This window comes from Pseudopodoces humilis, chromosome 3 (genome assembly GCF_049639895.1).
Source record: "Pseudopodoces humilis isolate 2021_Gansu_Grassland_sample_001 chromosome 3, ASM4963989v1, whole genome shotgun sequence".
In the NCBI taxonomy this organism is placed as follows: Eukaryota; Metazoa; Chordata; class Aves; order Passeriformes; family Paridae; genus Pseudopodoces; species Pseudopodoces humilis.
The window spans coordinates 9,572,735-9,596,758 of record NC_142202.1 but is presented as its reverse complement, the minus strand read 5'-3'; the positions used below and the strand labels follow the sequence as shown (position 1 = coordinate 9,596,758).

Here is a 24,024-nt window from a genome sequence, read left to right as displayed (position 1 = left end):
TAAGAAGATAAATAGTCTAAAATTACAGTGTTGCTACTAGGGACCTGAGTGAATTAGTTGGTGCTAATTAAGTATGTTAAAGATGCAAACATATTCATGAGACAGTTTATTTCAATAACAGACATACCTCTTCTAGAATTTGGCAATCATCTTCTAGGGGTCTATTTAAATCATTGCGAGCATAAGTTGAAAACTCTGCAATCATCATTTTATCTATCAGCTTTTCCAGTTCACAAAGCTGTGAGCCAAGATGCCTAAGAAAAACAGCCATTGAGATATGAGCTAAATAATCAACCTGAAAATGAATCATTAGTTCACAGATGAAGAAAATAACCACCCAGCAGGAAATTTCCATGCAATCAACGCTGGCTTAATGGGAGGCTCCAATCTTTCACTCCTCAAAGCAGCTGAAATCATGCATTTTTCAGAGGCACTGTCACCTTACACCAAAACATATGGACTTGAATATTGATGGAGGATAAAATTTGGAAGTAGGGCTTTTTTTTTTTCTTTTGGAAGGTGCCAAGTACCTCTCTGCCCAATGAGGTAAACCAGAACTAAGAATACTCAGTACTTGTCAGTATAAAGGTGGCAAAAAGAAGGAATACTTCTTTGGCTTGTCAAGTTCCTCAGATCATCAGTCCCCAGGTTCTTCTAATTCAAACATTTGAGCTTTTGATGTGGTCACAGATTAAATTCACATGACAGGATGGCTTTCAGAGAACACACAGGAGTTTTTAAACTTGCCAATTTTTATGCTACTCTAAATGAAAAATGTTTTTCCCACGAATGGGAGATTTTAAACCATATTTTGCAGACTGTTGTCATACAGAACCACAAGGGAATTTCTCACATCAGAAACGTCAACCACCCTTTAAATGTGAGAACTTCAGAGATGTCAAACACTCCAGGCTTTCCAACTTCCACTAACAGCTGGGAACAAGTATCTCTAAAAATCAGACTGCCTTTGAACAAAAACAAACAAACACAGACACTTTGCAAATGAGAATTAAGAGGAGCTGTGATATTTTAGATAAGTCTAGATACAAAATGGGGGGTGATGAACATGGCCTTCATTCAGTGCTGGTGTAGCTGGATCCTTTGCTGTCATAGCTTATGACTCTTGGCTCCTCCTCCTTGCAGAAATCCACATGGCCAGCACTGAGCTCAAGTCCATGAATCTTGCTGGATCTGAGTTAAGCAGATTAATTTATTTACTTTAATTTCAAGACAACCAGGGATGCACCTGCTTTTGAAACTGTTGCTCAATAAGGCATTGGAATGGACAAAGCAGACATATTTCAAATATCTAATTTAAGCAAAAATAGTCTGTAGAAAATCCAAGCCAGTTGCATCATGGGCATTTCAGAACAAACACAACAGGAAAACAATCCCAAAGATTGTTATAACTGGAGTTGCAAAACTGACTGCAGGACTATGAGACACAACACAAAGGCTCTTTCTGAGGTAAGGGTGAAGATGCTCCTTGGTACATTATTTCTGTACCTGTGCTGAACTGCACTGAAACACACCAAAACCTGTCCTCTCAAACCCCAGCTATGGAAACATCCAACAACAGCTCCCACCCAGCACCTGCCCTCACCACTTTGTCTAAGAGGTTCTAGTCCCTAGCAGCCACAAAAACCCCTCCAACCTGAAACATTCAGGAACAAGTCAAACCTTAATTCACACTCCAGCAAAACACCTCGGTAATTATCTCTTAACAGGTACCACTCATGCATCAGATCCCTTCAGTGAATACTGAACATGACAACTCTATCATGTGAAATGATGACTGCAGGGTAACAATACACAAATGAGAACTATTTTTCCACGTGTCTGTGTTTTACTGTATAAAATACTATACAAGTGTGGCTTGCCAGCATACCTGTGAAAAAAGAAAAACAACAACAAAACAAAAATCCAAACTCCCCCCCACAAACAAATAAAATGACTGTCTCTCCATCACTCCAACAAGGACTGTGAAAACGATGCAGAAAGTGTTTTCACAGATTTTTAAGTTAGTTAACACATTAGCTTTCTTCTGTACAATTAAAAGGGTGAACTTGAAAAGGTTAGAGCTCTAAACGTTTAATTCTATCCTAGAGTAGTAGCAAGCAGTTACAACTGATATACATCACTAGTGACATTAACCCAGACTAAAGACACCAGTATTACTTCACACAACCTTTATGGTTTTTTTCATTTTTTGCTACAACTAGAAATAAACTACATTTTTCTCTGCATACAGTATGACAAGGGAAAATTAACTCATGATTTGAGTAATTTTCTTACTGCTTGGTACTGAATGATTCTGACATGACTCAGTTGAAAACACCAAATTCTACAAGCTGCCAGGGCAACACTAAAACAAGATGTTGGGGTGTTTTTTTCCATCAGATATTTAGTAAACAAATAGTAATTATTTAAAAAATGTGTTACTGCTTTAGAAGTTTCTTGTTAAAATAAACCAGGTATTCAACTACTTGACAACTGCATCATTCTTGCTCAGAATAAAGCAAGAAGATCCCTTTGGTATTTCTTGGGAAAAGCTAAAGAATATGTGCTTGCCACCTATTTTCTTTATTTTTAGAAACACAACATTCTACTGAGAAGTTTTATCAAGACTTCCATCTTCCTGCTGCACATTATTTCTTCACACAAGCTACATACACATGCCACTGTGAGATTTGGAAACTGTGCTGGGCTTCTCAACTGCACTTGCATTTCTGGTGGGGTACACGACTTAGGCAGCCCTTAACTCAAGCCTCTACTGTCCAAAGCAGAGAGGACAGTTCCCACTCACATCACTGACTGTAACTACCAAAACAACCAGCTAAGCTTTACTCATAGAAATTACTCTTTACAGACAAGATGATTATCAACCTGCAAATATGTTCCACACCTGAGGGTAACTTTGAAACAATGGCACATTCTTGGGACATCATGTCAATCAATCATAAGGACAGGAGAACAGCACTCTCTGGTGACAGAGCACATGTTACCCAGCTGCAAAACACAGCTGATTCTGAGTGATGCTGTCACAGGGCTGCAGAACAGCACTGACTTGTCACCAAAGTCAATACACAGGTGACTCAGTCAAGGGTGGTGCACCAGAATCAAGTGGTTGACACCAGGAACACTAAAGAGGACAAACTGCACTGAAGTCTCTGAAGAGACAAGTTACACTTTTTAGATGATCTGTTTCTAGATTTTTTAACAAAAACACAACAACTTTATCCCAATAATTTATTCTCTTTTAATTTTTTTTCCATTTTTAATACTTTTTCTAGTACTTTTTTCCTGAGATCTTTTCTATGTAAAATTTGAGTGTGTTTCCAGACTAGCTAAAAAGGGTGTTAGGAACTCAACAGAAGAGATGGACAGCAACAGTAGCTACATAAAGTTCTGAACATTCATGTTGCAGTTACTGAGCAGCAACCATGCTTCCATTATGCAAGCTGTGGGCCACTGGGCTGCAGGAACCATATAACCTCTAAACAAACCACCCCTCACCCAGCACCGACTTAGAAAACTTAGCACACAGCTCCTCAGCTGGCTGATGCAAGCCTTGCATCTGATTTAACCACACACTGCTTCTGCATCATGCCACACTGGCAGCTTTACATGCACCACTTTTAAACTGTCTGTATCTCATGATAGCTTCTTTTACATCAGCTAGAAGGATTCTACTGTATTAATACTCCTGCAAGTTCCTTTAACAACTCCAGCCCAGGTCAGTCACATGGGCCCAAGGACCCATCCCTGTGGTGCTGCCTGAAGGAGGATTGCAGACCCCCAAGTGGAAAACACCTCTCAGCTAGAAGCCATGCAAGGTGAAAGTCCAGCCACAGCTTTGCTCTCATCTCTGCACCCCTAAAATATCTGTAAACCAGAACAGAGGACAAAGCATTTATACGTCAAATGTTCATCCTGCTCCAAAAAAACCCCAAACCATCTCTGGCAAAGGCATTAGTCACACTGCTTATGCCACACTTACATTTTATACCTTCTGTATTAGGTCCTCTATGAATGAATGAATGAACAAAGGTAGAACAAATCCCTCCAGCCAACATAATGCGCTCAACACATTCCAGCTCTGCTTGCATTTTATGTATTTCCTACATGGTTACCTACCGGAAACTGTGAATACCTTGAAGTTCTTGCTGTAACACCTCTTGTGTTGTTGCTATTAAGTCCAAAGCCCCAACATACTCGGAAGTGGAGAGCAGCAACTGTACTGTGGGCTGTGTTTGGTGTACAGTAGCCATTAACTTCAGTTTATTATATGCTTTTATACAGTTATTTCTGGTGAGTGACAGTCTTAAAACTCGAAGCGATCCTTCACACATTACTTTATCAATTTTAGAGATTTTCTCTCTAAGCAATTTTACAGCCTGGGAGGTTTTCCTGAGGTAGTCCTGCAACTCATGCTGAGAGGTCATTGCATGAAAAAATGCTTCTGAGCGGAGAGAAATCTGATGAGCAATATTGACTTCCACAATGTCCAGATAATGGCTCAGCTGGGAAGAGGAGGGAAGAGGAAAAACCAACATTATTGTTATGGCCTGGAAGCTTTATCACCATACAAATACACTTTCAGAGTACTTGTCTCATTGTGTCATGAGGAAATTTTGCTAATAGAAGTTAAATCCCTTTGTTGTTGTAATAACTTCTTTTTAAATTAACTTAAAATCACTGTGGGAAGGCTGATTTGATGCCTTTCCTGCTTGAAAATAAAAAGAAAGAAAAGCAAATAGATCTAAAATATCCAAAGTTTTGTACCACATGGTTGCACACTGGCCATAGAATATGGACAATAACCAGGAGACACCTCTGGATACTGGCTTGGAAGCAACAGTATATACATGCAGATATGCTATGAAATTTGGGTCACTGAAACTGCTAAAGATGCAGCCACTATATATGAGGACACACCACTGGTATGCATGGCTCTGCTTATTTAAAAAGCTGTAGTACCTTCTTTGTAGAAAAATCTCCAGGGTATCTCTGGCTGCAGTTGTACTTTTGCCAGCCAGCTGGAATTAGTACTAAGCCTATTTCCTGTGTGCTGGCACTGTTGGATTCCCAGAGACAGAGTACACCTACATGTTCAGAACCTGAAATCCAAATTCTCTGTGTCCAACAGTTACCAGACCACTGCGTTGGCCTGATTTTTTGATTGTAAAAGCTCTGTGCTCTGGCTTATGCTGAATATGCAAACTCAAAGGACTGAGACTTTAGGATGCTCATCTGAATGTTAATACTCAGATGACCTGGTTTCTCAGAGGTGCCGAGCATTCAAACCTCCTGCTGAATTCCAAAAGGCCAACCAGAGAGGGAAAGGAAATCAGCTGAGAATATTTCCTTCTTGGAGTTATTTTTATACTGCTTCCTATGGATACACTAGGGATTTATACAATATGCAAACTCACCATTTTTTTTTTCCCATCTAATTTAATCAGAAGCCTCCTCCATCAACCAGCTGTGACACACCTAGCCACAGGGAAAGCCAAGACAAACTCTGACACAGGGATCAGAGAAAGGGCTATTACAAATAATTATTTATGTGATTGTACCAACCAGATGCCCCAGGTCCCTTCACTATGCTAAACAAGGTAGAATAAACAGAGCAAACAGCACCTGCCTCAGAGAGCTTACAGTCCCAATGTAGGGCAACACATGGGAGGAGATGAAGAAAACATCATGAGGAAATTTTTGAAGTAGATCAACAGCAGTCCAAAAGGCTGTAAGCAGATCTACTTAGAGCAAGGTTTTCAAAATCCTGTTGGAAAATGGTGCCTGGAGCTAGGGACAATTATGGCAGCAGGGTGTGTATTTACATATGAAAAGTGTAAACCTCGTGCAGTTCAGAGGCTTTAAAAAGTAAAAAAGAAAAAAAAGTTCAGGCTAATTTCAGTCATATGAAGCAGTGTTTTCACTCCTCTGCATCAGTGGCACCTTCTGAGTGTCCATCCTGCTGCTGCCAGGCACATTTTGGGAAGTTCACAGCATATGCCAGACATTGCTTTCTCATCTTCAGACAGCAACTGCCCCAGAAAACTCCGAAGAAGCCTTCCTCCAACTCTAGGTGTTGAGGACAACCTAATGAACCTTTGAGTTCCCTCCAGCACAGCCTGTCTCTTCCTGAGCTGGCAGGAGAGCAGGAAGACTAATTCCCAGAAATTTGGAAACACCTTCCAGACAATCTCATGTTATTTTTTTCCTAATGTGCCTCACAGAGTTCAAAATTACTCAGATTTTCTAAAAGCATTTCTGTAAAGATGTACATCTGTACATCTGTAAAGATGACTTATGAGATTTTCTATAGTATGACTACATAACTAGCAAAAAAGGATCAAAATTACTAAGAAGAGCCTTCTGTTTCCAATATGAAAGAAACAGCTCTGCTTTCATGTTCTCCTTTGTGAAATGCAAAAACAGGTCAGTGCAGACAGCAACAAAAGTAAGAGGGATCTCCTAAAGCACAACCAGCATAGGATTTAGTATTGCTTTTAGTACAGAAATCACAGCACCTTGAATCTGAAATTCTCCTGAGATGCTGGAAAATAACAGCCTTACACAGTGTACAACCTGTGCAATCCAGCTTTCCCCTTCTCACAGAACTGCTCTTCCTCCCTAAGAAAACTACTCCACACCCCTGAAGTTCTCAATATATAGCTGTTTCAGTAAGATACAGCTATTGTGAAGAGCCAACTGTCACATCATATACAAATTCTTTTTTTACAGATTTGATAGATTTACTGAAAAGGGAAAGAAGTTCTTTTTCAGTAGGATGCTTCCTGCATGACTGACTAACAATCTGCAGCCTGATGTAAAATGAGAGATAGCAAAGCCCACAATGATGTCTCAAGAAACACTACACAGCAGGAGCCATGGAGGTCCTTTGCAGTATCCACCAGCACTGATGGATGACCACAACTTTTGTCAAAGTTGTACCTTTTCTTGAAGTAACTTGGAGGAAGCTGCATCACGATTTCCTTTTCCACCAGCGGTACTAAAATGAGACCATGGTAAAACGGCATTAAATGTTAAGGAATCTTCCAAGGCAAAATCTGGTTTCATAAAAATCTGAAACAGAAAAGCAAAATAAATAAATGTGCCTCACTCACCCCTATATTTTTTGCCCCAGTTAAACATATCTCCTGTCTCTTTAAGCTAACAGAGACCTCATTTGTTGATTTCAGAATCCAGACTTTAATTTATCCAGGCAAACAGATTCATTTCAGACCTTACAACAAATGTACTTTAAAAGTTAGTGTGCTCTCACAAAGTCTTATCTTCCTGAAAGTCACAACTCCAAAATTACGTATGTATTCAACCACCTGAGATGATCTAAACACCTTGAGTGTGCAAATGTAGGCAGCTTTGAAGTGCAGGTGGGCCCTCTCAAGGATCTGAGCAACGCTTCTTCACTAACAAGGGCATCCTGCTGCAGATCTGCTCATTCCTGGGGCCATGGCTCCTACGAGGCTGATGATCCAGCCAGCTGCCAGGGTGCAGCAAGAGTTCCCTGGGAGGGAGCAGAGCCTCAAGCTGACACCCTTTAGCCAGGATGTAGCAACCATGCTTAGCACAGGAAGAGTCAGTAAGTAGCATGTAACATTAATCACACCTCCTGGAGAACTATTAATCTAAAATTCTCCCTGATAACATTATTTATACTTGAGAATACCTTGAGCTTACAGGAGGCAGTAGAAGCCTCTTCCTTTTATTTATGAAGGGTAATTTTAAAAGGTTCAACACAGACTACAGCATCACACCACACTCAAGCATTCTTGTTTCCTGCACCTTAAACACTGCAGTGACAGCTACTCAAGTCACAGCCTACACAACTGGCACAGAGATGCTGACCCATATTAATACTCTGACTTCTTACTGTACCTATAAAAAAATTATTCAGACTAAAAGGGAATCTGGAGCTGTGTCTTTTGTCAACCTGACACAAAAACCCACATCATGTATGCTCCATGCTTATATCCTTGATCAAGGATTCAAGCAGTTAAACCTAACGCTGAGTTGTACACCAGGCGATATTTAAGCTTTTCTCAAACTCTTCAGTTTTCCTTTCCTCCTAGAATGGCTAATTCTGCTCAGCTCTGAGGTCTTAACTTCATTTATTTAAAGATTAAAAAAATCATGGTATTTGTGTTATATTTTAAGAGAAAAATTGACACCATGGAAACAAGAAGAAAAAAAAAAAAGACAAAGCAAATCATCCTTAGTCTTTAAATTCTGAGCACTACAGATCCTCTTGAGAATCGACCCAAGTCATCAGCGAGGACAAAATTTCTACAAAGAACAGAGAACATGCATATATCCAACACTTCATGTGAGAAAGCCTTACAACAGCTCAGAGTGCACAGAAGCCATACCTTAGGTACTTGCTCCAGATCTGTCCTGGATTTATCTAAAATTAAACAAAACACAGGTAGTCATTCATGAGCAAACAATGGTAAACTATTCCCTGAACAAGTGAATCCCATGAGGAAGTTTTCAAGACAATGATGTTCCTCACACAGGGGGAACAGGCTTACAAACTGAAATGAAACTTTCTGACTGAACACAAGGAGAACCTTGATGACATGAGGACAATCAAGCACTGGAGCAGGCTGACCAGAAGGGCTGGGTACTTTGGGGATTATCTGGATATATATTTGTAGATATTTTCTGGCTATTTCTATTTTTCTTGGTAAAGTTTTGCATGGCTTGGCCTGACCTCAGCTGAACTGGCTTTGAGATGGCAATTGCAGTAAGGGTCTTCTGAAGTCCCTGCCAACCTGACATATTCTGATTCCTTGAAGTGCTCTTTTGTCCTTTGCAGTTCAGGTCTCATGCTTAGTCTACTCAAAGGAGCTTGCACTTGGCTGCTTTGGCAGTGTCAGTGTTAGTCATACAAAGCAATCCACTCAGCACTTCACATTCATTAGTGCACTGGCAAAGGCCAGTAAAAGATCCTTCTAACATCACCCCAGTTTTAATGCTTTGGACTGAAGCTGCCCATATAATCACTTTTGCACAGCACTTGGAGACTGAGTGCACAAAAACTGTCTAGAAGGATGAACAAGGGCTCGGGCCAGGGTCCCAAGCAATGAGCAAGCAGCACAGCAGCACTAATTCCCATGGACTATGCCGACCTGACAATGGCAGAGGGTGAGAATGTTGAGCTGGGAAAAGAGTTAATTCATTATATCCCAGCAGAACTTGAAGAAAAGGCAAATTCAGATTTTTGAGCTTCAGCCAAAATCCCCTGTCCCACCCTTATTAATTACTTTAGAGGGCACTATGAACAGGGGGCACACTGGGGGACAAAAAAGTGGAGGATTTTAAAAGCAGCAACTCCATATCTCTGCTGGACAGTCTGCTCAACCCTGACCAACATGGCAAGTGCTACCTCAGCATCAGCTCCCACACTGCTCTCTTTTGTTTTTACTTCATTTGTTTTTCACTTTACTTGTATTGAAGTACAAAAGGCAACCTTGGAATCATCCTGCTGTCCTCCTTTGGAGCCTTTGGACAAACCAATTCTTAAAGAAGTGAAAGGCCAAGTCTTGTGAGATGGAGTTGGAGGAAGACAGGAAACAGTAACAGCAGATTTATAGAAAATCACAAGCTTCAGTTTACCAAATGCTGCTTCTGCTAGGAACTGTCCAGTTACACATGGAACTCCCAGTTACGTTGCTGACAGTAATTTTCTCTTTTTAAAAACACTCAGACTCATTTAAAATGGATTAAACTAAGACTGAAGAAGGCACTTTGATTTTGCAGCATGCAGCACAGACTCGTTCTGGAACAGTTATTCCAAAGTAACACCAATACAGAGAAAACCCTCAGAAGGGTTTACTTTTGCACAGAAGAGGAGGAAGAAAGTCAACTGAAATAACTTGATCAGGAGTAAACAACCAAATCCTTTTTGCTGTATAACCTGTAGACATTGATATAGATAAGACTTATCAAATAAGGACTGATAAATGAACCCTTTTATGCTAACGATTTTGAGAAAGTAAATTAAAATAAAAAATAAAAACTTGTCTCCAAGTTATGAGTGTTTCTTTTCCTTTTACATATCTTTTTTTTTTTTTTTAATTTATTTTGCCTCTTGCCTTCCCCTCCTGTCTAGTTTTCAATTAGTTGAACTAATTCCATGAAGTCCTGAAATTCAGCCTTCACGTGCAGGTTTGAACTCCCCAGCACAAGGCAGACCTAGACATACTGGAGTGAATTGTGTCAAGAGCCACAAAGATGATCAAGAAACAAGGAGGAGAGACTGTTTAGGGTGGAAAAGCCCAGGGGAGATCAGTGTGCTTAAAGACCTGATGAGGGGGTGCACAAAGAACACAAAGCTGATTTTTCTGAGTGGTGCCCAGTGCCAGGACAGGACGCAATGGGCAGGAACTGATATGTGAAAGATTTCCTTTGAACACAAGGAAGTATTTCTACTGGGAGGGTGGTAAAACACTGAAACAGGTTGCCCAGACAGATTATGTTATTTCCATCTGTGAGATTCACAACCCAACCGGTCACTGTCCTCCCATAGGTGGCCCTGGTTTGAGCAGATGGTCTAGACTAGATCATCTTTTTGTAGAGATACAATTTCCCACCTCAGCCATGACGTGACTCTCATGGCAGAGATACAGGAATGGCACTGCAGCTCTTCACTGAGAAGCCAACAGGTGATACAAATTTGATGCAGCAATTTCAATGGATCTTACAACAAAAACCAGTTAAACAAAACACTGCCAGGGCCACAATGACCTGCCATGAATCCAAACATACCAAGAAAAAGTTTAAAAGCAGGTATCACTAACGTTTTGACCTATAAAATGCCAGCAGCAGGCACAAATACTTCTAAGCCCACCATGTCTGAGTTTTCAATTATTGTTTCAAAGAAATCATCAGCTATTATTGTACATGAAGATCTCAAGCAAGTAACAGAGACAATTAGTACATTATAGAATCAATGATGAGTAACATTCATAACACTTGCTACTGATGTTATAACATACTGATACAAAAAGACATCACTTTTTTATGACTAAAGAAGGCTTTGACTGTACCGTGAGTGTGTAATAGTGTCCTGTCAAAGGAATCTTTAGGAGTACAAATATTCTTGCACCTTTCATGAACTTTCTCTCTCTGTAGAAGAGAAAATATATTAAAGAGTTATTCTGAAGCTTAAAACACAGATTTTTTTATTTGAAGCAAAACATTCAGTGAAACGCAACTAAATTATGCAAAATAATTCTGCAAGTTCACAGTACTGTCTTCCCCTTGTAAGCTCAGACAAAGTTTGTCCAGGTGAAAGGTACCAAAAACTTCAGCCTATAGTGGATGTGTTGTTTTTTTCCTGTATCTTTACATCTCAAGAGAAAATGAACACAGAAGTTATTGAAGAGGTGTAATAACATAATGATATACTATCATAGATCAATTGTAATTACATACACAAACACTCATTTGCTGACTAATCCAGAAATCACACTAACACACAAAGAATCCTTTCTCATTGGTAAATCAAATTGGATGAAAGTAGAAATTACTTGCACATATTACTAATGAATACCTTGCTGAAACCACATATCTTGTTTCATCATGCTGAACTTCGAATTTTCAACACCACTAGGGATTACAGCGGTGAGAAATTGTTTCTAAAGAACACCAACAGATTTGTGCTAGAAGCTACATCACAGCTCAGCTCCGATATCTTTTTTCATTTAGAAGTCACTGTGTGAAGTACTAATTTTAAAGAATAAAATCTTAAAACATTTCAAATGCTGAGTATGTTAAAGGCAATAGTTCAATTATAGACAATTCTCTCCCACAGTCTTTAACTATAATTACACAAGTAACACTTCCTGCAGCTAATTCTGAACCAGCAAAAAAAAAAAAGGAAGTTACAAACCAAGGAAGCAGAAAACAGCAGGAGACTTCTACATGTTCTTTCAGTCAAAAAAAAAAAAAAAAAGAGAATACTACATACTTACTGACACTTGTATTTTTAAGAGATTGTAGAAGTCTCCTACTGGTCCTGGTGTCCTTAGATGTAGCTTACATTTCCCTGTTACAAAAGAAATCATCAAGATAATAGACCTCTTTATAGTTTAAGAAGTTCATGTATAAATGTTGCAAAGTTTAGATTGAAGAGTCCTAAAAAATATCTCCAACCCTCGCAGCATGTAGTCATTTGATCCACAGGTCTATGGAGAACACTATGCTGCATTGTAGAGCCCAATCCTTAAACAGTCCTTACAGAAAAAAAGGATTAACGACCAGAAAGAATAAATATGAATGGCAAGTCCTGGTGCAGAGCTCAGTACTCAGAAAGAGAAGTTAAAAATAACATGAAATTGCCTCAGGACAATTCAGAGAGTATTTTCGATATGATGGGTTCTGAGATTATAAAACCAGAAATGTCTAACGCAGACCCAACCAACACTGAAAAATCTAATTATCAGCTAACCATACAATAGGCTACTAGCAGAGACAACCAGATTAGAAGAAGGATCTCTTTCTGGTCCTTAGGACTATGTGCACCTAACTGGGGGTTCTTACCGGAGTGATTTCCTGTTGGTATGATGCAAAATGTTCCTTGGTGATCTGTGGGAGGTAGAATGAAGGCGTGACTTCAGTGTCCACAAAGTCCACTCCCCATGTTTTTGTAAAGAAATCAGATTCCCTTTTTGCTAACCTAGGATCATTTAGTGCTGCTGGGAGATTGACTTTGGAATGATAAATAGTCCATCTTTGCTGATCCACAACTAGAGATGGGCTGTCATGTAAGTTATTGGGATTGCCTGCAGCACAAAAGACAAGACAGTTTGTTAGGGTGAGAAACAAAGATGTAGCTTTTGCTAAAATGTGGTTCTTAAGCAAACCATATTTTACCAATTACATATAGATTAGAATTATCTATGCAAATGACAGATGATACTCTCCTTCTGCAACAATTCACCTTGTATTTCTTCTATGAGATTAACCAACTCAAATTTGAACACAGAAGTGGTGTACTGACACTCATTAAATAGATTCAGTTCAACATTAGCTTCTACTGATGAGAAAAAGATTCCAACCACAAACATATTTCCAATAATCTGATCTTGATCAGAATGACAGCTGTAATTCGTTAGTATGTGTCATAATTCTTAAGATCCCATCCCACCTACTCCTTTGGGTAAACCGAGCTTTAGTGCAACACAACAGCTGGAATTGTGACCTAAAATCTGGTTTAACAACAGCACCAGAGACTTAGTACTACAGACAGGTCACTTGCTTCCTCCTGCAGAAGGGCTGGGATATCTCCCAGAAGGAATGCAGCCAGGCTCCAAGCACACAGGACATGTCTGCTACCAACTCTGTCAGACTGCACCCTCTTCTTACATGGAATATGGTTCACAGCTGTAATGTGGAATCATGCAAGCGAAGTCCCACCTATAATGGGGGCATCTTAAAACAAGCTGCAAATAGTCTCTCCTATTGCTCCAAAGGGACACTGGGTGGTATAAAAAAGAATCACAGCATGGTTGGAAATAAGACTATGCCTTAGTACACTACACCCAGTATACAAGAAATATTGACTGGATAGCTAGCAATGGTTCAGCAAATTGAGCTGCTTTCTCCCTCTCCCTGCACACCAGCATTACCTGTGGGTTCCTTGGGACACACGTCCGGCAGGGACTGCACAGGGTGAAAGCGTTTCGTGGCGTCCACTTCTTTTTTAAAGAAAGCATCACTGCTGTTTGACTGAGGCACTGGTGAAGAACTGTGGCTTGATGCCATTGCATAAAATCACCACTTGATAAAAGCTAAATAGGAAACAAGAGATATCAAGGCTTTAATAAAGCTCTGGGGACATGCTGTATCAAAACAATGACACTCCAGTATTGTCTTTAACTGCAATACTTCAGCTGACACATTTCAACAACAGGAGAAAGTTTATTTTAAGCATAAAAATAAATGGCAGAATGTAACTTCATAGTCTGTTCCTCACACACCTGTGGGTTTGGAGGACAGCCTGTCCTTGTGCACAGCACTAATAAAATGTTACATTAAGGAAAAAAAGCAAGTTTTTCAGGCACTTCTTCCTTTGTTGCCATAACTATTGCAGCCATAGTGCATACATTCACAGTAGAATTTCCTCTCAAATATCAGGAAATCTTGTATTTGAATCAGGAAAACTGACAATTCAACTTCTATGGCCGCCTAGTAAAGTGCAGTTTATTCCAGCATCATGTATTTGCACAGGGAAGACAATTAAATCATAGATCAAAAAGCTCCAGAGTAAGCAAAGTCCCACTAATTTTCAGTTCAATTTTAAGATCCCAATTTGAAAATAAATAGCCTTAAAAATTTTATACCAGGGCTGATCTTAGTAAGTTCTTTCCACCTGTAAAGGAAACTGCATCTCCATCAAAATATCAGACAGCAGTACAACTATTAGAGGTTTGAGAGTTTATTAAAGCTGTACAGCTCAAGGAGTGCCTGTTCAAAGGGACCCATCTGGATCCTCACCTTTAAGGAGAAATTAAACACATCTAGCAAAATCTAAGCACTTAACTAATAACCCATAATGGGCACTCAAATTGCTCACTACCCTGTGAAGGAGCACAAGAAGATTAAAGACCAATTTTATCTTCAAGGGCTAAAACAGGCACCAAGGGATGTTGTATCTCACTGTGTCAGCTTCCAGCAGCATCACACATATTAAAAATCTCATTTGGAAAAGAAAAAGAAAAGGTTCTACTTTCTAATCGAGGTTGAAAGTGGCCTACAAAACAATTCTAAAAGAGATGTTCAACTATAACAGAGCATCCCAATGAAGAGGCCCATAATAAGAAAAACTTACTAGCAGACAGAGAATGGTAACAGTCAGACAAAAAACATTCCCAGATATCTGATAGATAGATCTTCCTTAAATACCATAAAGCACTAATCTCTCTCACCCAAAAGCCCCACAAAACCCTTTTCCAATATTTTTATTGCATTTTCATATTCTTATGTATTCCCTTGACATTTCCAAAATAACTTCTTCATTAAGTTCTTCACAAATGTTTTAGGGTGGTTTTGTGAAAAATCTAGTATACGATGACAAAACAGTTATTATTTTAGCACTCTTAAAAAACACATCCAGTGCTACGTTGCCATGACTAAGTCTCCTTGGTATTGCTCCTCAAGGCATACAGTAAAGTTTTTTGCACTTGGAAGTGCTTCAACGTGCTGTATTTGCAGTTTTTCTCCTGAAAAAGCCTCTGTAATATGAGTCACAGTCAGCTCTAGTCAGATGTACGAGCAACTAGGGCAATTTGTAGAAAGCAGTGAAATCCTGTTACTTTTGCAAGCCTTTCATTAAGCCTTTCTCTGTTCCCACAATGAAGTACCATCTAAAAGAATTGTCTAGGATATGAATTGTCTCAACTACATAAATCTGAGTGGAGAAAATGCTATCTGTGTGACGCTAATCAAAAATTTAAAAGAAAATTTAAGACTCGAGAGTAGCTCAACACCTCAGCATTTCACAAACAAGTTCTACCTACTCTTGCATAGGTATTTTCCTTACTTATCACCATGAAATATTCACTGACAAATCTCAAAATAAAATGAAAGGAGTACAATAAAATACCAGTGCAAGCAGTAACCTTCATACTGTTGAGTGGATTTCAACAAGATATAAGGCTTCATTGGCAGAGGCCTTCTTAACTGGCATGCAATCTGATGCTGTACTAAATTATTCATGCTAGCAGCTATTCTAGTTCCCTCATAAGTCAGGACCTTGTGGACAATTAACCCAAATGAACAACCACATCTGCACAGGAAAAAACTATTCTCTGCACTGCCCAAAACCAGGCATTCCTCAAAATGCAGTCCTTAAATTGCCCAAAAAAGTATAACTTCAGAAAGACAGAGAAAACTGGACAACAGTACCTGAATTAAATCCACGTTACAAAGGAATATGTGCCAAGCCCATATAAAGGCAAAAATCCTGCCCTACACTCATCTCTGTGCACTAACCTTACCCAAAACTAAAAAATTTAATTTAATTTATTCACCAACAGAACAGCAGCTCCTTGTGCTCCATTACTAAACATTTTATAGACAAATGAATCTATAACTAGCCCCCAAATTAGCATTTTAAAATACACAATGATATACAAATTTCCTGATTTAAACATACCAAAAAAAATGAAACTCAGTGTTAATACAGAACAAAATTTCTGCAGAGTATTTTAACTCATTCAATTTCCCATGCAAGTGAAAGGCAGGTAAATGCAGTTAACTGCACTAACTGTGCAGAATGACAGGCAGGTAAATGCAGTTAACTGCATTAACTGTGCAGAGTGAATTATGAAATGGTGAGTCCCCTGAGTCTCTTACTTAAAAGAACATATGGCTGTAGTAAGAATATGCAACTGTGTAACTTCCTCACATCAGTGTTTAAATTATATACAATTAAAATGGGTTAGATCAACTGTGTTCTCTCCAGTAATCACCATAATTTACTCACATTTTGTCTAGAAATGTGTATTAAACTAATGCAATTAAAAAAAACGTTTTGAGGTTAGACGTAAGAGTAGTTATGGAACCTGGAACCCAGGATTATGGCTCTATTTGCAACACGCCTTCAATATATTACATCTATTTTGTACACACTGTATTAATTTCCTCATTTAAAAAGATTATATTAAATTACACTGTCATTGTAATGACTTTATACTGCTGAACTTAAACCAAATCAGCCATGGCAACAATGAAAATAGCTTTGATGATCTGAATTCACAGTATTCCTATAGTTTGAGCATACAGAGTTGCATTTCAACTTACAGCCTCCTCTTTAAAAACATTCTTGTTCAGCAACGTGCTCAGCAAGTACAATATGACACAGCTGTACAACACAGCATGGAACAAAATACTGTGGTGACAAGAGTAAGAGCCACACATTTGGATACTGCACAGTCAGCGAAACAGCAGATCTGTGAGCTAGCAATGCATTAATCACATGAGGTTATTTCTGAGATGACTACGCTGTGACTCTTGAGTTTCACACCCAAGGTTTCAGCTGTTGGAAGAGAGCACAACAACCAAGTGTATTACTCAGAAGTAATTGCACAGGGTGGTTGTAACTCTGGAGAACGTGTTTATTTTTCTAAGTGTCAGGACTTGTACAAAAAGTTCTTCAGAAACTGCCTTCCCATATTCTGAGTGTAATTATTCACACGCTTTGCTTCTTCAGTATCATCCATAGCATCTGCTCTCTAAATTTTATTTTAGCTTCAAAAATAGTGACACCTAAGACAAGACACTCAGTGCTCAGGGGAAAGAGCCCCCAGGGTTCCAAGTGAACATGCAACACTGAGCAAGCTTTCCTTCAAGTATTCCCCATTGTCCACAAGGAACCACACTTGGACACCAGCAGGCACTTTTCAAGGGGTATGCTCTGCACCCCAAAGGTAAAGCAGGAGAAGTTTCTCTGTGAACACAAATGGCATGCTAAAGTCCCTGCTGCTTGTCATGGCTTTGGCAACAACATGAAATGAAAATATTTCAAGCACTCTTCTGGATACCCAACATGCTTTGGAATAGAAAACTATCAGAAGCCACCCACAAGTCAAGCTAAAGCAAGATATTGCACCATTTCTAGAAGATATGATAAATACCAAAGACACTTATTAAAGAAAAGCATACCTGAAGCATAACTAAGATAAAAATGCACAAGGGACTCCTTCCAGGACCTCAACAGCTAATAAATGGCATGTTGTTATTTGCCTTATATATTTACTCAGTCCTCAAAAGTTGAACTCTCCCTATGTATTATTACACAGGTCTTTTTGCTAAATCAGCAGGATTTCACCCTGTAACAGGGCAACCATGGTACGAGTAAAGTACACCACTGCTCCCTTGTAAGGCAATGTGAGCCAGACTGCACTAGCACAAGCTTTCACTTTTTTTTTAACCAGCTAATTCCTCAGGCTGAAATTTCCATGCTTGATCGTGGTGCCCTGAGACAGGCATCTCTGCTGCAGCAGGGGAGCCAAGGTTTCTGCTTGGAGCAGAAACATTTAAGCAGTTTCAGAGACTGAGGTTAAAGCTGCGGGAGCTGTTCTGCTAACCCAAGCCGTTTCATGAACACCTGCTTCCACCCTGGGGTTTCAGAGGACAAAGATGATGACTGTCAGGGGAATGACAAGGAGAGCTGTGACTTGTCCCCATGGCAAGCCACCTACATTTGGAGCACACTCCAACATGAAACCTCTTCACACAACTTAGAGAAGAGACCATATGAGCCTGGCCTTTCTGAGAGCCTAATAAACATATCTGTATTCACAAAAAAACAATGTATTTGAGTGCATTCTGCACATCCCAACAGTATCCCAAATCTTGTACTCTCACACTGAGGGTGAACCTTCTCTGCAAAGTTAGCATGACTGATAACCACCCAGGTGAGCCTCGCTGGGATGAAATCAACCCAACAAAGAAGCAATGTACCAGTTACCTGCATTTCCCATCAGCCCTGCTTAGCCACACATGCTGTTATGCCCCAGCAGATTCTGTAACTCCTCAGACTGTGTTACCTTCCCAGCAAGCTGCAAAATGGGGACTGTGGAAAAGCAAGAGCACTTGAATAGCCCAAAGAGTAATGCCTCCACCCGCCCCTTAAATTGTCTCTTTCACAAGGCCATCTCAAAACACTCTCCTCAAACAGGGAAACAGGCAAGAAAAAGTGGTAGTGACTCCAAAGAAAGAACAGAACAGCTGCATCCCAACTGCAAAGCACCATGGGTAGCCTACAAGGCCAGGATAAAACAACATCTGACTTTCATATTATTACATTTTGTACTGGTTTCTTTTGCCCTTCCCAGCTGTAGCCACATGAACAGCAGATTAAAAAAAAAAAAAAAAAAAAAAAAGAAATAAGAAAAAACTTGTAGCTGAGCTTCACTTCTTTAAACAGAAGAATAAGATCCTCTGAAAATAATTACTCCAAAATGTCCTATCACTGAATAATATGTTATTACTTAAAATAATCCACAAGTGTAAATATTTTGTCAAAAACTGGAAAGCAATTTATCTCCTTTTAGACAAACTATCTGGAAAGTAGTATTTCACTTTCATTCAGGTACCAAATAAACAATTATATGAAACACTTGTGATGTACCCACTGTAGCAAATGTACTTCCTCTCATCTGGAAACCAAACCTCCCAGTGCTGAACACTAATTTGAAATCAAAAGGCAGATTCTGTGCTGGAGAAACAGAATAATGACCTACAGCTATTTAGTTCATTATGAACCCAGTTCTTCTGCACCAGAGGTGTCAGAATCATTCAGAAACAATCATCAAAGCAGTAAAAATATATATCAGAAAAGGCCTTGTGGTTAGTTTCCCACACTATCACACACAAGATGAGAGAAGTCTCTTTGTACTCTTTTTTCCAGGCATCAGCATTAGAGTGTGCCTTACCCCTTGGAAAACAGTGAAATATGAGCATCTTACAGAGCTCCAGAGAGGTCCACACAGCTGAACAAAGACCAAGGAGCCCCAGTAGGCATTCCTGCTATGAGTCTGTCAAAGGCAGACTGCAGAGCAGTGATATGTGGAGAAAAGGCAGAAGAACTGCACCAGCCTCGGCAAAAATCCCAACACTGAGGTCCTGACGTGACAAAAGGAGTCTGACAGATGCTCACGGCAATTTGCGTCAACAGTACGATTCCCTGTACAGCCCCTCCACTTGCCATCATCAGCAGGGCTAGGCTCCACTTATTCTTCAGAAAATAACCTCCTAAAACTATGAATTTTCATGGGAATTTTGTCTTTCTGAAGCCTTGCCCAAGTCCTGGCTATGAGGGAGCCAAATAAAAATATTTCACAGTTTGACATCATGCATAAAGCTGCAACCAGAGACTATCAAAAAGCAGGCCCAGTGCACTTCACATCAAGTCCTGACAGAGGATGCCAGTCCACTGTCTCTCTACAGGCCAGGTACTCTGCAAACAAGACCACCTGAACTTTAACTTGGTGAGCAACAGTGTGCCACCCGTGTCTGTTGATAGTCCTTGTATTAAAATTAATACCTGCCCAACAGAAGATAAACAAAACTGATCACCTCTATTCACATCACTTCCTTTTCATCTCTCAAACAGCTTCTGTTGACAAAAAGAATGAATAATTCCATGGCATAAAACCCAGAATGGTCATGCTACACCTAGAATGCCAAAAAACAAAAGGAAGGTCTTATACTGCTGCTTACAGCGACTCTATAAAAATGATGGAAACTCTCATCTAATATGTTGCAAGGTGTCAGATATGCTACTCCAATTCTAATATTCTAGCCCTAACACACACCCACACACATCCAAAATGGACCCTTTTTTTTAAATTTAAGAACCAGATTGATAGAGAAAGATATTTAAGCTACTAGGTGTGAGTACTTCTTTGGAACATCTGATCAGTACATGGACCTGTCAGTTTTGAGTACGAGGGAAACACATTAAAAATTCTTTATCTTCTGCAGAGAATATTCAGGTGTCTTTTCTTAAATCTAGCACCTAGGTGAGGTGGGTGCAGAAAGCTAAAAATAGGAAGACAAATCCTAGATCTGCTGGTAAATATGTCTTGGACTTACTCATATGAAGCTGCAGAAATATCTATGTCCAATATCCACACTCATGCTCACCTGCTCACTCTTTCTGCTCCATTCATAAAACAAAGACAAGGAATAAACAAAGTGTATAGAAAAAAAAGGAGAAAGAAAACCACAGTAAAACTGTGAGCCTCTCAACAGGAAGGATGCTATGATGCTCATGGGCCTTCTCTCTTCTTCAGACTCACAGCTCCTCATTTTCCCCAAACTCTGTAGAAGGAAAGCAGAAGTGGCCTCTTCACAGAGTTGCTGCCCCAAAAGAAGAAACAATACCTACATGATCATGATTCCAGTTCCCAACCTCTTCCTGCTCAAACTGCCAAAGAGAAGCCTGCAGTCTGCTTTCTCCACTCATTTCTAGCAATTCCTGACATTTTCCAGGCAAACAATATCTTCCTTCAACATTGGAAACGCGCATCTCCTTCTCCTCCCATGAAGTTTGTGCTTGCCAACAAGGCAAGATTCCTGCACACATGCCAGACTCCCACTACAGATAAAGATGGTGCTGAAGACAGAGGGACACTTGGGACAGATCCTGTTACTGACAAATGCGATGGGAGAGGTAGAGATGCCTCTTGTGCAACCTTCTGGCCTCACTGGGGAGGCTGCCCAGTAACTTCTGCGTGAACAGCGGTGGATCTCCTGTCAGTCCATTTTACGCACTGTTCTCCTACACCAACCTAATACCCAAAGGATCTCAAGACCTTTTGTCTGCACTACAGTTTACCAAAGGCAAAGAGTCACACTGACTCTCAGGTCACAACAGCAATTACTGCAGTCACTACAATTAACAGACTGCGGTTGTGTTTTTCAGTAAGAGAGCAATTTCTTGCCGGGTTGCACAGCAACAGCTGCTCAAGTCCATAGGACTTCTCATTCAGGATTTCATCAGTACAGGTAAGACAGTAAAGTCAATATACCGCCTATGCTAGTAACTAAAAGAAACAAATACATGCAAATCTGTAGCCCAGTAATTACTTTGACAGACTTTAAAACAGACGTTTTATACTTATTTATACTGGATTGTGATAACTCTATGTCCTGCAGCAGAAATCCTAAATATTTAGAGAATATAAGAAAAACAGAGAAGAAAAAGGGACTCAGCAACATACTAAGGCCCAAACTGGGCAGTCAGATGGTAAAAGTTTCTGATGGGATTACAGAAGGTTGGTATTTTACAATCCCACATGTGTACTCCTCTCAAACCCACATACTGTATTTGAAAAAAGAAATGCAAGAAATTAATCTCCCAACACACAATTTTAGGATCATCTACAAACCCAGGAACCATCGCATTCCTATATGGCTTATGGAACCAAGCCCTTTAGCGCTCCACATCCCAGTCCATCCTGGCTGCCATGCGGCAGAGAAAACCACTAAATACCTGCTCTAAACGTTAGCTCCCGAGCCGCCCATACCTTATGGAGAACACGCCAGGAGTATCTCCCGGAGGCCGTCGTCATATCTTTCCCCGTGGCATCGTCGGGAATGCTGCCGGGGTCCTGCGGGACAGTGACCGCATGAGGGAGGCCCGGCCTCACGCCGACACCTCCGCGCCCTCCCCGCGCCCCCGGCGGGCACCGCCCGCTGCCCACCGCGGGGTTACCATGGAAATTCAGACCGGGAATTTGCAGGGAAGGAAGGAAACCGGGCCGCGGGCAGGCCCCCCCCCCCGCCCACCTCCCCTCGCGTCCCTCCGCTCCGCCGCCCGGCCCAGGCCGCCCGGGCCGCCCACACAAAGGGCGCCCGGGGAAATTAAACTTGCGCGGCCGCTCCCCGGGGCAGCCCCGGCGGCGGGCGGGGGCGGGAGGCGGCGGGGCCGGGCCCCCCCCGCTGTACCTGCGGCGCCGGGCGGGATGCGCGGCCTAGCGCGGCTCCTCCGCCGCGACACGTCGGTGCCCCCGCGCAGGGCGGCGCAGGAAGGGCCCGGGCGGCGGCGGGAGGAACCAGACCCCGCCTCTGCCACCGCCCGGGGGAGGAGCCGCGGCCGAGGCCGGCGGAAGGGGCCGCGCTGCCGCCGCCCGCCCGCGGTGCGGTCTCGGTGCTGGGCCCGCGGGGGCCCGCAGTGCCCACGGCCGGCGTGTGGGAGCCCTCGTCACCGAACTCCCCCCGCGGATGCTGCGCAGCCGGTTTGACTCAGATTTATATTTTAGGCTGTAATTCTCCGCCAGGCCACAGAAGCTGCTGAAATAGAGGCACGCGTTAGGTCCTACTGAAGTAGTAGCAGCCTCCTGCCTGATCGTGCCTTAAACACGCTTTAATTCTCGGTCGTAGTCCTGTGCCAGTGATCAAAATACAGGGAAGCCCTGATTGATTAACAGCAGATTCTGGCTGTATTTAATAAGCATATAGCTATGGGCTGCGTGAACGCACGTGTGTGGAAATCCATGGGTTACATGGGTTCACGCCTGGGCTTGCAGCTTACTGACTCGTGTTTGTGTCTGGTGCTGGCCCCAGACTGGGCTGAAGATGTTCTGCTCCTTGGTGGTCAAGGTTGGCAGAGGTTTGTTCGGTACAACTTCTTTTGCAAACTCGGACAATAAATCCCAAATGAGGTATCACCGGGATCAGGGACTCCTTGGTGACTTCCTTGAGAGACGTGTCTGACCTGACCAGTTTAAAGAGCAGAAAACGTGACACTACCAGAAAGAAAGACTAGTTTAATATTACTGTTACTTCATAACTGTGGGCTTCAGTGTCAGTGGCCATCCATTATATACCTTTCATAGACATGCTTTAGAAAATAAAGATGTACCTTCTTATGCTTCAGAATTCCATCTTTGGCTTTCTGGCGTTAATATTAGCACAGCTCAAACATACTTCATTGGAAGCTAGAACAGCAAAAGCAGTCAAAAACCACAACTATGTTGAATATTAAATGCTTGTTAGGAAGCCAGTGGGGATTTCCCTCCAGCAACCTGCAAATGTCATTCACAATATTTTCATAGCATATTTTCCCCTACCTGGCAGAAATCTCTTTGTGCCTTACAGCCTCTGCTGTGCTCAGACACTCCACATGGGCAAAACATGGTGGCTTGGGGTTTTTCTGGGTTTTTTTTCCCCTTGGGGATCTCATTAGTTGGAGTCTGTCTGTCTCCTAATCCCTAAAACATGACACAGCAGCAATAAAGTGAGCAAGGAGATCACAAACATAGCGTAAAACTGATTGCTGTGTATTGATCCAGACTGCAGAAGGACTGAGTTTGCAGAATTAAGTCATGTGGATAAAGGTAGGGAAATAGGAGAGGCTGTAGGAGGGAGGTGGTGTTAGCCCTGTCCTCCCCAGGAGTTCTGCTTTATGTTACTTGCTGTTGACCCAGACAAAAGTCCTCGGCTGTGTGGGTCGAGGATGGCATTCCTGCCTCAGCATTG

At 41.2% G+C, this 24,024-nt stretch overlaps 1 protein-coding gene across 2 annotated transcripts in view; it reads right to left on the bottom strand.

The window, feature by feature from the left end:
* Nucleotides 1-22,575, bottom strand: part of VPS54 (VPS54 subunit of GARP complex) — a 46,994-nt gene extending 24,419 nt beyond the window's left edge. Inside the window, exons 1-9 of one of the 2 annotated variants that reach the window (XM_005525397.3) lie at nt 22,492-22,575; nt 22,071-22,154; nt 13,662-13,823; nt 12,574-12,815; nt 11,079-11,157; nt 8,397-8,431; nt 6,961-7,092; nt 4,138-4,523; nt 128-254 (exon numbers count right to left, since the gene is read on the bottom strand). In XM_005525397.3, coding sequence (XP_005525454.1) covers nt 128-254; nt 4,138-4,523; nt 6,961-7,092; nt 8,397-8,431; nt 11,079-11,157; nt 12,574-12,815; nt 13,662-13,797 — 1,137 coding nt within the window. In that variant the 5' untranslated portion in view covers nt 13,798-13,823; nt 22,071-22,154; nt 22,492-22,575. Of the gene's footprint in view, nt 1-127; nt 255-4,137; nt 4,524-6,960; nt 7,093-8,396; nt 8,432-11,078; nt 11,158-12,005; nt 12,080-12,573; nt 12,816-13,661; nt 13,824-22,070; nt 22,155-22,491 lie in introns of those variants that run through there. The other variant, XM_088053295.1, reaches the window with a different exon arrangement.
* Between the last annotated feature and the right edge of the window lie 1,449 nt (nt 22,576-24,024).